General features: G+C 38.2%; 1 protein-coding gene across 3 annotated transcripts in view; it reads right to left on the reverse strand.

The window, feature by feature from the left end:
* LOC136874854 (AP-4 complex subunit epsilon-1) overlaps positions 1-17041 on the reverse strand; it is a 163568-nt gene that overhangs the window by 39833 nt on the left and 106694 nt on the right. For all 3 annotated transcript variants that reach the window (XM_067148535.2, XM_067148536.2, XM_067148534.2), the window contains one exon: positions 16122-16504. In XM_067148535.2, coding sequence (XP_067004636.2) covers positions 16122-16504 — 383 coding nt within the window. The remainder of the gene's footprint in view (positions 1-16121; positions 16505-17041) is intronic.

The raw sequence follows: 17041 nt of genomic DNA on the forward strand, positions 1-17041 counted from the left end.
GTTAGGTTAGGTGATGCTGTTCGAACAAGAAAACTGGAACATTTGCCATAGAGGACTCTGTACTATAATTTTTTCAGAATTAAATTAAAAATACACTTTTACGTAGTATCAGATTTTGAAAACTAACAAACTAGCAGGCCACAGTGTGGATATCATCTGTAAAAATGTAAGGTTTGAACAAACTGATTGCTGTTTCATACCGATTTTAATGTGTATGAGGATATAATGACAATCCGTTATAGTGAGTACATTTGTCACCGTTATGAATTCTTGCTATAACAGACTTCTACTTTATGTCTATTATCTACCGCATAATGGAATATTAAGGGAGAAAGTTGAACAACAAAGTTACAAGTTGGGTTTGACGGTTCAGCAAGAACAGGTACTGGAGTGATATAGATGTTGATTCCCATAGGGAATTGGAGTGCCCGTAAATGAATTGTATATGGTGGGGTTCCACAGTACAACAAGATCTTCAATCTATAATACTGTGTTTTTGTCAGTATCCTATTGTGGTACGAGCAGATGTTTCTATGATGGACCATCAAGTTCTTGTCAAACCTCTCCAAAGAGCGTTACAATGAATTATCTGGAGACCTACCCCACCCAAGCCTACACAAATGTTCAAACTAAACAGTATAACGTATTGCCCCCATCATTATCTTTCTTTGCTGGCAAAGGCTGTATTCCAGGTGAGGTAACTTTCACAGATGATGTATGGGAAGCAACCAGACTGCAACCTACTATGGCTGGCAGCCAGCTGATGAAACCAACTAGGGTGATGGTGTGTGTGTTTTTCTATATAACAGAAGGGTAGTTTGCATTATCTGATTAATGCCGAGTGTTCTGTATGTGCATTTTAACATTAAGTATTCTTCAATTTCAATGTGAGAATGAAATTATAATTACATATCATGATTTACCAATCAGTTACAGGTGACATTATAAGTAGTCAATAGGAATGCATTTCTGGCATGCACACAACGCACCACATGGTGTAAACAGGCAGGAAACAGGGGTAGCGTAAAAGTACAGTCTCACTCTATTCTCATTGCCATACAAGGTAAGTAGTCTCTATGATGCTCTGTTGATTAAATTGTGTGTGCTTACAAGCATATACTTGGACAAATCTTTAGCTTTCAGATAAGTTCGAATCCTGAATGGACTTTGAAGTCAAGTTTGAGAATGACCTTCCAGCGTGGGACTAACTTAGTGATGGTGATTCCAACCCACATTTGGATGAAGAGTATGGCAAGTTAAGATGTTAATGGAATCCTAACCTTAGCAATGAAGCCTCCAGGAGGAGCCCAAGGACAATGCTAAAACGCAATGAACTGAGTACCTTGTTAAAATAACATAATAGTTTTTCATGGTTTTACATCTTCATATCTAGCTAATTCTGGGGCTGTACTTTAATCAAGGCCATGGTTGCTTTCTTCCCACTCATAGCAATTTCCTATCCCATCATTGCCAAAAGACCTATCTGTGTCGTTGAGATGTAAAGCGAATTACAAAAAATCGAATCTGTTTTCCTGATACTGTAAACTAGCTCATGTGCTCGTGCTTCACTATGGAACTCTACATTGCATACAGAATTCTAGGTTAGGTAGTGTACACGTAGTGACTAAGGCTGCATTAAGTTGCATAGTTCTTAGCGTTACCCCAGAAACGCAACAGGGAAGTCAGCATACGTCTTTTCTCATGCGAAGACTGGGTTATGGAATCTTCATTGTAATGGTAGGCCCTCTTGCTTACCATCAGTTACAATCAAGTTCAGGAGTTTTCATTATAATTGCAGACACTCACTCTCCGCCTGCCTTTTTATACCCTCAGAAAGACTGTATCAGTGGTTTTCCCAACTTAAATCAACACAGGTCATTACAATGACGTCAGTAGGAATGTCGTGATTAAAAGCAATGCCATCATATGAAATACTCGATCAAATGAAAAAACACACATTTTCTCACTTTTAACGAACAGTACTATGCTGCAGAGCTGAAATGACCAGGCTGCAGACAGCTGTTAAGTGTGCAGACTGCTCATTCCAATCAGCATCTCAGAGTAGGGATCGAAAAGCTGGAATACTATGATGAACCAGTGTGTTACGTACCAACAGTATCAGAAAATATATGAACCAGAGGAATGGCATGCCAAAAAAGAAAGTTATCTAAATCCCCAGCTATTTCCCATCAATATTTAGGCAGGCTTTTATCCTCGGTACACAGCAGTAATCCCATCTATCAGAGATGAGTGGCACCATAAGGGACAAAGAACATCACAACAAACAATTGTCAATGTAATTGTTGATCAATTTTATGAGCTTTTGATGTTGTCAGCCTTCACATTTAGTTTTTCTCAGACTCTGAAATACCACTCTTATAACAGTCGGTAGGCCTACGGAAAAAACTGAATAAAACATAAATGATCGGAAATTGTATTCTCTATAACTTTTGTCATGTAGTACATTTTGATAGGACCAGGAATACAGGTATTTAAAAATTAAATTTTAGGCGCCTTCCCCTAAACTACGATTTCATTCAGGGTGAATAACATTGTTTATAGCTTAAGACTGTAGTTTCTTATTCCCCGACTCTATATACCGATTGTCATTATATTCTGTTAACCCATTTTCTCGTGGCTCGGCATTGATATGGACTTAGCAACAAAAATACAAATTCATTAATATCTGTATTATCATAGTAAAAGTGTATAAGATATAAATGATCGGAAATTTAATTATATAACATTAGTTATGTAGTATTTATCGATAGGACCACTAATAACATAAATATTTGAGAATTAAATTTTAGGCCTTCCCCTAAACTATGGTTTCACTCAGTGTGAATAAAATGATTTACAGCCTAGATTGTAGTGACTCACCCCCTGACTTTACATACAGATTTTCATTAAAATTCTCTTCAGCCGTTTTCTCGTGATGTGTGTACAGACAGACAGACAGACAGACAGACAGACAGACAGACAGACAGACAGACAGACAGACAGACAGACAGACAGACAGACAGACAGACAGACAGACAGACAGAAGTTACAGAAAAGTAAAAAGTGCATTTCCTTATTACTGTGGACATGACCGATACTGAAATACCATTCTCTTAAAATTCTGAGCAATGTACAGACAAAACTCTTCTTTTATATATACAGATGTAAAGATCTTTTCGTTTGTTGCAGTAGTTTAATGTAGTACTATTAGCCAAATTTGACTGTAGAATGCTCTGAATTGGTGCATTCTTTAAATGAAGCGACTATGGTTGCTATGGATTGAGTGTACATGAAGATTTCATTGCATGAAATGTGTTCATAACAGATGAAAGGAATGTCAGAAAACCAATGAATACTATAACTTCCCATTAGCTTGATGTGGAAACAGAAGAAACACGTTGGTACCACACTGTACGGTACCACACGTCCCTTACCGTAGCATTTCATGTTATACATACATGAAAATGTTATAGATTCACCTATTTAATATTTCATTTTAATCAGAAAAAAGTCACTGGATAAAAGTTAGTAGTACATGTTTCATCCAAATGTTGGACATCTTCAGCTGCTATATATTATGAAAGAAGATTCACTTGGACATTTTAATCCATCAAGATATAGAAATACAGCCGTAGTGTTAAGCACTGGAAATACTTAAGTTGTGTAAGAATTTGTATATGATGCTGGATTGAGAATGTTAAACTAATAGTATTTCTTGTAATATTTTCTTTCCATGGAATTGATTGTTGTACTCTTGTAGTGTAAATTATGTTTTAACTTCATTATCACACTCTGTAAGCGATCATTGTCACTGGGATATTTCCCAATTGCAAAGTATTTGTTAATATTAATATATTAATATTAAATGTTAAACAAGACAAAGGCACAAAAGTGATAGTCATCTCACTAATGGATTTGCAGAACAAATTGGAGAAGAGCATAAAGCAGAAACTAACAACTTCTACTCCACTGAAGGAAGCTAACCAGAAGACAAATGAAAATAGTGTGGACCAAACATCATGGGATGACACCCTGGGTGCATAATCTTAACCAGGGTGACCCCAAATAATTAATATTATTCACTTACATGAAGACTGGCCAAAAGTCTAGGCCCTACTGATTTCCTAGAGATGACAACCAAAAGCTTTATAAGAAATATTAAAGAATATTTTTGAGACACCAAGGTTATTGCAGAACATGAGTTAAAGAGTCATGGAGAAATATCTTGATCGTAGTCCTATGAACTAGTATAGGGCATTCAAATATTCATTCGATGACTCTGAGGGATTCTGAAATGCCTTTATAGAAAAGTATTGGAGCCAGGAAGTTCAGCATAACATAAAATCTGAATTATACTCCCAGAAATATGTCTCATCATTGCCTACTAAATATTACAAGTAATGAAATTCATTTTCAGGTTCCGTATTGACTATAAGCTAAAAGAATTTCTGGAAAGACTGAAACAACAAATTCCAGTTACTGAAGTAGGAAATGTGGAAGATGAATGCTCCAACTTTAAATAGGGATTTGTAAGTGGAGCAGAGAGCCTGTGGTAGAACACTGACGAGATTGAAAGAAAGGGGACACACGTGGAATGAGGTCAGAGAAGCAGTGACAGGAAAGAAGAAAGCATGGCACGAGTGTACAGATAAAAAAAAAGAAGGAAGCAAAAGGAAGTACAGTATCTTTATATAATAAAAGGAAATGTATGAAATTTGTAAGAGAAGAAAAGTTGGGAAGAATTTACACAAACGTTGGAAACAGATGGAGCTGACAGTAAAAGAATGCCGTATGGAAATATACTCTCTCTTTTAGTCCAACCCTTCGTAAGAGTGTAGTGGCATCACGCGACAATCCTTTAGGTGATATTCCTCCAGGAATCTCTGCTTTGGGCATGGTGACTTGCTTGTTGTTAGCTCATCATGGTCAAGCTCTTGATCTGGTCCATCCATCGTAACGGTGCATGTCCTCTAGGTCTTCGGCCATCGACTTTTTCCCCTATGATAAGTATTTCCATTGCCTCCTGTCTTCTGGCAATATGACCAAAATATTTGAGTTGTTTTTGGTTGATAGGGGTCGACAGTCTTGTTCTGATGCCGAACTGTTGCAGGATCGATTCGTTAGTACGGTGTGCTGTCCATGGTATTCGCAGTAATCTCCTATAGCACCACATTTCTAGAGCATCAATCCTGTGGCGATCCGCTGTCTTCATCGTCACAAGTTTCTGCTGCATAGGTCGCGATAGGGAAGATCAGATTTCGAATGAGAGTGAGCTTTGTCTTGGAAGTGATGGAGGTGTCCTTCCAGAGTCCGGCTCCATGGCTAAATGGTTGGCGTGCTGGCCTTTGGTCACAGGGGTCCTGGGTTCGATTCCCAGCAGGGTCGGGAATTTTAACCAACATTGGTTAATTTCACTGGCACGGGGGCTGGGTGTATGTGTCGTATTCATCATCATTTCATCTTCAACACGACGCGCATGTCACCTACGGGTGTCATATCTAAAGACCTGCACCTGGTGAACATGTCCTCAGACACTCCCGGCACTAAAAGCCATACGCCATTTCATTTCATTTTTGTCCTTCCAGATACGAGTAAGTTTTGCTGTTGAATTTCTTGCAATCACAATGCGCTTACGGATCTCAGGTTCACAGTCTCCGGTATTTGTGACAATAGATCCTAGATACTCAAAGCGACTGACAACCTCATAATCAGCAATTCTTGTTTTGGCAGGTCTGTTGTTATTAAAACGGTCTACAATCATCACTTTGGTCTTTTTATTGTTGATTTCAAGACCATATTTTCTGCTTCGCTTGTCTAAACTCCGCATGATGGCTTCTAGTTCATGGTCATCTGTTGCAATTATCACAGTGTCATCCGCATATCTGAGATTGTTAATTTTCCTGCCACCAACTGTGATGGCGTCACTCCAATCCTCGAGAATTTCCCTCATAATGTACTCACTGTAGGAAATATACTAAATAACAGGAAAGAGATTTTATACAAAGCTGATGACAAAAGAAGGTAAAGAGCTTGTAACACATCCAGAAGAAATAAAGAGAAGAAGAAAGCAGCACTGTGATAAGCTGCTAAGTGTGAGAAACTGTGTAGAAGAGGCGAGACGGTAATAATTCGGTGTGATGACAATAGCAGAAAATGATATAACAATCTTAGAGGTGAAATGAGTAGTCCTTGAAATGAAAATGAGGATGGCACACAGGATGGATGAAATTAGTGTGAAATGATAAAGGCTGCTGGACCTGTTGGATTGCAATGGATGTAGAGATAGTCAAAGTAAATATGGAAACAGAAACGTGTGCCAGAAGACTGGGAAAAAGGAATAATAATATCAGTCTTTAAGAAGAGGGACAAAAAAACTGTGTGATAACTCTAGAGGAATCATACTTTATCAAAAGTGGCAAAAATACTTGAAAGGATATTAGAGAGTGGAGAATGAGAAGAAAAGTAGAAGAGTTGCAAGAGGAACAGTGCATCTTTAGAAGTGGACGATCTGCAGTGGAACCAATCTTCTGAAAATCCATAGCCTGTTTCCAGTCATTCGACCAGGTCAGGAAAGGCATGAATGAAGCCCCCATCTAGCGGCGAGGATAGGAAGTGTGCTGGCTGTTAAAGCCTACTGCACTCCTCTGGGGCAATGATGAATGACTGACAGATGAAATGAAGTGATACTGTAAAATGTTGCTGGAATGAAAGATGACAGGGAAAACCGGAGTACCTGGAGAAAAACCTGTCCCACCTCCACTTTGTCCAGCACAAATCTCACATGGAGTGACTGGGATTTGAACCACGGAACCCAGCGGCGAGAGGCCGGCGCTCTGCCATGGAGGGTCTGGAACCAATTTTCTGCGTGATAAAATTAATGGAAAAGAATTGGGAATATGGAAAGGATCTCATCATGTGTGTTCCCAGGAAGAAGGTTTGGGAAACCATGATCAAAAAGGGGCTGGGTACACAAACTGTAGAAATGGTGCAAGCAATGTACAACGACTGCATCAACTCCGTACAGACTATGGTTGGAATGATGGAATGATTTAGAAATGAAAGTGGACAAAGACAGGGGAGTGTGCTGTTTCTAATGGTTATGGACGAAATTGTAAAGGAGACAAAGGAAGCACATGGGAATAGGGAGATAAAGTTATTACTATTTGCAGATTTTTTTTTAAATGCTATTTGTTTGGGGCATTAACCTAGGAAGATATTTTGCCCCTATTTGCAGATGGTACTGTGGTCTGGGAAGTGAACAGCAAAGAAGTACAAGAACAACTTGATGCACTGAATGAGAAAACTGAAAAGCATGGTATAAAAATCAGCACAGGGAAAAGCAAGACTATGGTGAAATCAAGAGGAGAAAGACAAGGGAAAGGCATTGTGAAAACTGGTAGTCAAAGCATTGAAATTATGGACAGTTTCAAATACCTAGCGAGTGAATTAATACAGAATACGAGGCTAGGCATGGACATTAGCAAGAGGGTAGAACAGGGCAATGCATTTTACCAGAGTGTAAGAAACCTTGTCTGGAATAAGGAAGTACCAAGGAAGTGTAAAGTACTCCCATACTGACTTAAGAGGCTGAGACCTGTACAATGACAAGTACGGAGGAGTGTAGAATTTAAGCCAGCAAAATGAAATAACTAATATGGTAGGAAAGACAAGGAAAGATAGAGTGAGAAACAAAGATGTTAGAAAGGAAGTCAGAATAGAAAACCTAAATGAGAGAATTGAATTGATAGGAATAAACTAGGATGGTTTGGACACGTAAAGAGGATGTTTGAGAAAAGAATATCAAAACAGATGATGGAGATGAAGTTTAAGGGAAAGAGAGTGAGAGGAAGACCTAGAATAAGGTGGACTGTTGCAATAAAGAGGAGTGCAAGAAGAAGAAACCTGGATTGGCATAAAATGAAGGAGAGAGGAAGGTGGAGAACTGTCATAAACGGCCCGCCCTGGCAGGAGCTGGATATGGGCAAAGGAGGAGGAGCAGGAGGAATAGGTGGCCTACTAAATATGCAGACTACATCGTTAGCCAACTGTATAAGCTTAGGGAATTTGACCCGCCTCCAATTGAGCTGGAACTCATAAGAGTTACTGAACATCAGCTGTCCTCTGAAATTCAAAGGAATATGGTTGCTGCTAAAGTACAAACAGTGGTTTAAGCTGAGTGTGTACTCTGACAGCTTGATAGTACTACCAGTCATTTCTAACATAGAAACCTGAGGATGCAAGAACACCAGATCCACAACATTTCTAGCACAGGAGAGAATAAGCCAGTGCCAGGCAAGACAAGTTGTTTTCTGGATGTGAGAACTCAGGATAAACTGAGAAATAAATGGCCAAGGCTCCCAAGAAATAACTTCTGGTAACAACGGTGCTACAAAACTCTGACTATCTAAGAAACTGAAGGAACAGAGGAAACTTCATATATCAGAAATGATATCCACAGAAGGGACCATATTCCAAACACGCAGGTAGTAAATGGAGAAAGACATCCAGGAACAACAGCAGGATTCAGACCCAAAGCTTCAATAGCAACACGAGAGCATAACATATCTAGATGAACACTGAAAGATCACTCAGGAAAATAGAGAAGAGGAGACACGCCATCAGTCAACAAAATCTGAATACAAACTATGTCAGTGCAGAAAGCTTGCTTTATCAGGAAGAGAAAAGGAAAAGACGGGCCGAAAGGAAATTAAATTCCTCAGTGCCAAATTATGAGCCTGTGCCTTGGGAAAGATATTGCTAAAACTCAGGACATCTGTCAAGAATAACTACACTGCAAGGTACATATACTCCAGAGAATCACCAACCTCTACAAATTTTTACAAGCAGAGAATGCAGAGAATCCTGACCTCAGCAATAAAGCTACCGTGAGGAGCCCAATGACCACAAGGCTAAAATGCAACAAATATGAGTATCTTGTTGAAATAATCAAATCTGGTTTTCTGATATTGAAAAGGTAACAAGTGTTTCCTTCATTACAGTATTTTAACATAATTCTATTAACCAAATATGACTGTAGAATTCTTATCTATCCAGTAGAAGATGATGAAGAATTTGATAGTTCTGTGTCGTCTATTCTAAGAAGTGATCTTTAGGTACTATTTATTCCGAAGGCAACATTGCAAATCAATAATAATAATCATCATAAGAAGCCCCAGTGTTCAATTAAGATGATAAAATGTGATTTAATGCTACTTTCACATGAATAATTATGGATATTAGAGTAAAAGCCATCTATTTAAACCTGATATGTCATGTTGGGTACAGTTAGCAAGTGGTTATGACTTGTTCCTTTACTTTTGCCCAGGACAGATTTAGAGACATAAAATAATAATAAAATTAAATAATGAACCTAACTCTATATGCAATAATAAGAAAAAGAAGAAGCAGGTTAGGTAATGATGCGAGATGAGAGTTAATAATGGATAGCTATTTGTGATGCCTAGATTTGGAGTATTCGTGCTCATTGCCTGATTTCATTCATTTTACACTATTGAAATACACGGGTAGACCACCGGGTCTCATATGTTTGGTAAAGGGCGTTAGGAGTACATATTAGCAGTTATGATTGCGTACTGAAGTATCACGTTAAGTAATGTGCTGTAAAGTCAACTTAAACATGGCTAGGAATAATACTTCCCATGCCAGAAAAATTAATAGGAATTTTTCATCACTATGTGTTGTTATTAAATCTATTCCATGAGATGATCTTCTGATTACACATATTTTTAACTTCTTTTTACAATTGGCTTTACGTTGCACTGACACTGATAGCTCTTATGGAGAGTGGGAAGGAAGCAGCTGTGATCTTAATTAAGGCACAGCCTCAGCATTTGGCTGGTATGAAAATGGGAAACCGCGGAAAACCACCTTCAGGGCTGCCGACGGTGGGGTCCGAACCCACTATCTCTCAAATGCAAACTCACAGGTGCGCGCGCGCTCCTAACTGCATGCCCAACTCGCTTGGTCCCTGATTACACATTTTGGATTGATAATAGAATACAACGACTGAGATCAAACAAGTGACCCCATTCAAATACAGTCACAAGCCTTGTACACAAGATATAACCGTACAAGAGTACAAACCCAGAAATTTGACAAATATAAAGACTCCACTAATTAATTCATTATTTAAACTAACCAAACTAACCTCATGGCACTACAGCCCTTGAAGGGCCTTGGCCTACCAAGCAACTGCTGCTCAGCCCGAAGGCCTGCAGATTGTGAGGTGTCATGTGGTCAACAGGACGATTCCTCTCGGCCATTAAACTTGGCTTTCTAGACCGGGGCCACTATCTCTCCGTCAGATAGCTCCTCAATTCTAATCACGTAGGCTGAGTGGACCTTGAACCAACCCTCAGGTCCAGGTAAAAATCCCTGACCTGGCCAGGAATCGAATCGGGGGCCTCCGAGTAAGAGACAGGCACGCTACCCCTACACCACGGGGCCGGTAATTAATTATTTAAGTTATCATATAAGACCATATCTTGAGCATGTAAAATTACTTAAAGTCATGGATTTTGTAATGATATCATATAAATCTGTATAATATTTAATGTTAGTAGAAGTCTGAATGTATGATGTTCAAACTTGGGAAAGTTCCAGGTTATATTTGGAACAGCCGTTGGTTCAGATGGGTATTTCACGTAGAGTGAGTCATTTTCCATAGCATGTATGTATGTTGTATGTTGGGTATTCAGCCCGAAGGCTGGTTGGATCCTCAACAGGTTCACCATTAGTTGTCATAGATGGCTAGGTGTCACTGAAGAGGCGTACTAGGGAAATGAGGAGTGAGGTATTTTCCCGTTGCTTTCCTCACTGAGCCAGAAGTTGCTATTGCACATCAGTCTGCCAAGCCCACTGAAATGCATGCACCAACCGACCCTGTGAGTGACATTTTCACACCATTCATAGCAGGGACTGGCTAGCAACAACTGAAAATGTTCAATACTGTGGTTATAGATGTGTGTTCATCAATGTTAAACAAATGAGTAGCGCTTAGCACATTGTGTGCCTATGTCCTAGTAGCCGATCAGAGTGCTAGGAAATTTAAAAGTTCAAACTTAACATCATAAATTGTAAGAACTATGTTCTGAAAGTTAGAGGGGCTTTTCACCAGACCTCTATCTGTGGTAGACTTGCTTATAAGGGCTAGTATTACTGAGACATGAGGGATATTGACAATTAAATCTGAAAGGAGCTTTGACCTGAAACTTAAGACTTATTCGCACAGCAAGGATGTGATCTATACTCTGGTGTGTAATATGCGAGAAACTTGCCGTTGCTTACTGCTGTCGAGTTGTGTGATGATTTGTACTGGAATGTACAAGTGACCATGATATTTATTCTACGGCACAGTGATGGTGTTTTAGACTTACGTTGTACACGACTGTATACTGTATATTGTTTTCTAACTTCTCATGATTGTGTTCTCGTTTATTGGCCCAGTGTTACAAATTGATGATTTGAACAAATGATATGAGGTACAACCTTTGCATTTATTGGGTACAGAAATACTTGAGAAAATTAGTGTTATAACTTCTACCAAGTTATGTTTTTGGGGATCCACACAGAAAATACTAACCAGCTGTGAGGTTCAGAAGCTAGAAAAGTGTTGTATAAATAGAATTAGGGACACTATTCAAACGTAAGACAGGTAGTAGTGCCTAGTTCTTATAAGATAGGTGATTGTGAGTGTTGATAACAGTGTTGTGAGAATATCTACCAATTTGATGATTATACTGGGTGTGATTTTGGGATATAAGTATGAGCCTTCTCAATTTATGATTCGTTTAGTCAAGTAAATTCAATTAGTTAACAGTTAATAGCTTATTTCATTAGTGGAGTCATACCTGGCTTATTACCCTATCATTTTCAGGGATAAACGAGTGTCAAGTAAGGTTATACCAGCAAAATCGAAGACTCGTCAGCTCATGACCAAATGCCCTGGGAACCGGAAGAAGATTTCTCGTGCTCAATTTAATTTATTGTTGATTTTCTGCTATTTCATTACAATGACACTAACCTTATTTTCAAAGTTATTTTTCACTCACGAGAATCAGTATAATTTAAGCAAATGGGAGAGGATCCTTTGCTCAGCACCCAATATATATAATCATTCATATAATTTGTTTTGAGCATTTCAGTTAATTTAGGCCTACAACTGTCACCACAAAATGTGGCAATGTTTACCAAAAGCCTAAAGCCGTATTACAGAGGTTACAATATTTGGACGGTGATTTTACACGGTCGTTTACACAACAATTTTTCACATTCCTTCCCTTAATAACATTATTTTCCTACTAATAATAATGACACTATTATTCACATAAACAAAAGTGAAAATAGCATGGAATGCATATTTGAAATTTCTTTGTATGTAATTTTTTTTACCACGAGATTATTGTGTCACATCAATGTATTTTTGTGAACTGAATTCATTACTTCATAATGAATTTGTTTACTGTAAGGTACTATAGTCGAGCATTTATTTCAGTCTTGAGCTTATTGTGTTTTTGAAATGGACAGATTTAGAATATGAACCTTATAGTTATTTAACTAAAGGGGTAATTAATTATACTATAGTGAACAAGACTGTCATATCATTAGAACAATGAAAGTTCCAACAACATTTAAAGTTTAAAATTCAATGTATTAAGTTTAACATGTAACATAATGTTTAATGTGTAATTTTGGTTTTCACAAGGATTAATTCAAGACAAGACCATAGAAAATCAAGATCATGTCAGAAATGTGAAAATATTTCAATCATATAAATTATGTTTTGAAGAGACTAAGACAGATTGAAGGTCAATGTTGAAAATAGTCTTGATACTTGCTAAAATTTGAATACAGATTTAATGTAAATATATAGAATTTAAGCAATGACTGATAGGTGCATTAAGAAGGCATGCAATCCTTCACGGAACGGAATCTGAAACTTGTAATAATATTATTTGAAAAGTGAAATTTTTTTCTAATAATTTAATGAGTGTAATTAATGTGTTTTCTGTTTTAATCCCAACTTGGAAACTTCAATAAGGTCTTGCTAGTAGAATCTTTTAAATCTGGAACACTTAATTTTGTTCAACTCAATGGTGATAACTGTTGCTATTTTTCTCCCTTTTCTGAAGACTTTTATCAATAAACTTTGTTTTCCACATTTTATGTTTATTTTCAGTATTTCTGAATACCTTTTATATATTTTTCTTCCTTATGCTAAACTCTACTCATTTCTGGATGTACCACTGCCAGGAGTTTTATGCTTGGAATAGAGCTAATGGGTATGTGGAGCTTCCTTATCCGGAGCCTCAAAAATCTGCTGGTGCTATTGCTTTGGTTGCTGATGGCCCCATCTACATTGTGGCAACTATGCCGGAATTATCATCTCTCGCTTTCCCAAATTGCTCCACAATAACACACAAGCTGGTCTCGGTGGACAACCATCATTCTACCGCGGGGAAGCAGATTAATCCTGTAGGCTATGTCATTAATCCTGGTGATAACTGTGTAAGGACCTTACCATGTCAATTTCCCATTTGTATGGGTCGGTATAACTACACTACATCACATTCCTGGAATCCCGATGAGTTAACTTTGCAGGTAACATCAGAACTTCATTCGATCTCTCGCTACCTTCAGTTGTTGGGTATATTCATGGACGTCGCAGAGCTGCTCTACCAGTTCGCATGTATAGTCTGTTGCTGAGCTGCTCTTGCTTCACAGCTGTTCCAAACGTTAGCTCACATGGCAAACATAGCTCCCTTCCAAAGACAATGCTGATGGGTGTTGTACCTGTTGTCTTGTGAATGGATGCACGATACGCTAGCAGGAAGACGAGCATCCTCTCATCTCAGTTCTCCTGATGTGCCAACATCACCTTCCCCAGATGATCCTCAATGGTCTTCATGAACCGCTCTACCATGCCATTCAACTGCGGGTGGAAAAACGTTGTTTAGAGTTTGCATACGAGATGCTGCAGAACTTCCTTCAACAGTGTTCACTAGAAATTCCTGCCCTGGTTGCTGTTTAGCTCCATCAGTACACCAAAGCAACAGAAGACATTCTTCACTGGGGCATTGTCCACTGTTGATGCTTCCTGATTGGGGATGGTGTAGACCTAAGGCCACATGGTGAAATAATTCATGGCTCGAAGCAGTTGTGACAATGTGGATTGGGCCACTCCTCCAATACTGCTGGTCTCATTTCACTCAGGGTGTCAAAATTTCAACATTTTTAGGAACTTCACAGGCCTCAATAATCTACCAGCACTATAGTTTTGTTCCCCGCAGTTATCTCAAGAGGACACTATTCTTATTGTTGGTGAAAACTTAAGACTGATGCATGATAATGCCCAACCCTATGTCACTTGTTGTACATTGGAATTCCTTCGTGATGTTGGGATACAAACTCTGAACTCGTCAGCATACAGCTCAAACCTCAATCCTTTGGGATATGCTTGGGCAAAGCGCATTGAAACAGGGGAGAAATATTGCCAGCTGCCCTGCACTCAGCCTTGCTTGTTACAATTCTTATTCCTTCTACATTGTAGTTTTTCTCAGAAATATTTAATGGAAATTATTCAAATAAGAAAGAGGTCCAAATATACTGCAGTCTTTCAGTACCTGCTAACCTTGCGGGTAGCATGCTATGGCACATGGAGTCTGTCATCATTGAGAACACACATTACCACATTACTAGTGTGAGAAAAGTGGTCAATGACAGCAAGAGAACGTTAAATTACAAGATTGGAGTAAGCCACTGTTCCTTTAATTCTACTGAGTGATAATGCAAAAATGTTCAACCTTTTTAAAACGTGTCATCATATTATAATAACAATAAAATTACTAATAATAAAGCTGAAGCACTACAACACAGTAGTAAGACCCCCTGTACTCTACGCCTCTGAGTGCCTCTTGATGAATCGAAAAGGCCCACTTAGGAAACTAGAACTTAAAAGAGACAAAGATTTTTGAGGAGGATACTAGTACCCATAAGAGAGGAAGATGGCATCTACAGGATCAGGCTCAACAACGAGCTCTACGAACATCAGGAAGACATAATCACATGTATGAGGGAAAGGAGACTGACTTTCTACGGACACATGAGGCGCCTGAAATCCTGCAGGCTCACCAACAGAATCCTCACAGTAACAAGGAGGAGAAAGGCTTCCAAGACCATGTGGATCACTTTAGTAAAATCAGACCTTGAGGAAGTACAGATCCCATTAGAGACCATGGAGAACCGATCTCAGTATCGACAGGCCATCCTACAGGGAATCTTCCCACTGTCCCTCACAAGCAAAAAGAGTACAGGGACCACCAGACCTAAGTGGACCGATAGAAGGAAGCAAGCTCACAGCCAGAAAATGAAAGTGTACTAGGCCAAGAAAAAGCAGAAGACCTTAGCTAAGAGTTAAGACCAGCCCCGTGGTCTATAGTAGGCAACAAAAAAGTTTCAATTATTATCATTAATAATGATTAATATTAGATGTATCACAGAACTTAAATAAGACATGAGAAAGTTGCATATTATAATAGAAGATTTAAAATACAAAACCAATACACTCAAAATACTGAAAGATAAACACACTAGACTACAGATAAAAATCAACAAGCAGAGAATAGGAAGAGTGATTCCAGAAGCAGAAAGAAAATTACGTTCAGAAAGGATGAAACAGTATTGGACTGAAAAACCTCCATAAACCTGACTACGTAGTCCTATGTTGGCTAAAAAATTAAAATAAATAAATAAATAAATAAATAAATAAATAAATAAATAAATAAATAAATAAATAAATAAATAAATAAATAAATAAATAAATAAATAAATAAATAAATAAATAAATAAATAAATACATTATTTTACCTGATTACATTACAGGCAACCAAGAATATAGATGGCTCTTTTCACTTTGTGCAAGAGACCTGGGACATCTTGGTCAATAATCCCAGTCATTTGTGCATGTATAAAGTCTCATGTGATACCCTGTGTCAATGCGGTGTCTGTACAAGTGCATGTATCTATAATAAAATGAATGCAAAAATGGGCTAACTTTGGGAAGGAGTAGTTTGTGATTTAAGCATGTAATACAAGCATCTTACCTGATAATAGACACATTTTAATTCTTCTCTGAACACTTTTTGTCTGGTCTTGAGTAGAAAGTGGCAGTATGCGTATAAGCATGGCAATGTGCCAGCAATTATTAATGTCAGGAAACTTGTCTGTTAGAGTAACAGCCCTATCAACAAGATCACTTCGTAAGTGGGGGTTATCTTCACAGGAGTCCTGGGCATAGTCAACCACTTGGCTACAAATGGCTTGAACATTCTTTTCATTGGCCACCACACACAGAAGACTTAAGGTTTTACGTTTCACAGCATGGTCTGGATGTTGCAGACTGGAGAGAACGACCTGCTGCTGCTCTGGAGTCAGAGTGAGATGGTAACGATAAAGGATCACCTCCAGGAGACTAAGGCCCGCATACCTACAACACACAATTTATGAATCTGCAAGATATATGAAAGAAGACAAGACCATCTCCAATGTCAGGCCTTAATGCAGCTACAGATATTAGCTAAAATGGTGCTGTGTTCAGTTTGTTCAAATGTAAATAAGTGGTTGTGCAAAGCATTTGTTAAGTTCTTTCTGTTGTTTAATTAATTTTAATTTTAACAAGTTAGTATAGTGATATTTGTATGGAAATTTGGTTTTAAAACTAGTATGATATATTAGAATGTGTCCTTTACATTGCGTGTTTCGATGTAAATTAGGTTAAGGCGGATGCATTCCTATTTAGATCAAGGGTATTTGTGATGATTTCATTGATAATTCATTAGAGTGCATTAAATCATTCAAAGATAAATTTCTCATTAGAAAGGATGTTTCCCATGTGCTATTTTCCCTGCATAAAGCCAAAGCTCTGACTTGGTAACTACCCAAGCACATTTCCCAAACTACTACAACTAATTTTGAAGTTTTAAAAAGTGAGGTTATAAAAAGTGATAAAGTTATTTATTTTATT

Source organism: Anabrus simplex, chromosome 5, assembly GCF_040414725.1.
Source record: "Anabrus simplex isolate iqAnaSimp1 chromosome 5, ASM4041472v1, whole genome shotgun sequence".
In the NCBI taxonomy this organism is placed as follows: domain Eukaryota; kingdom Metazoa; phylum Arthropoda; class Insecta; order Orthoptera; family Tettigoniidae; genus Anabrus; species Anabrus simplex.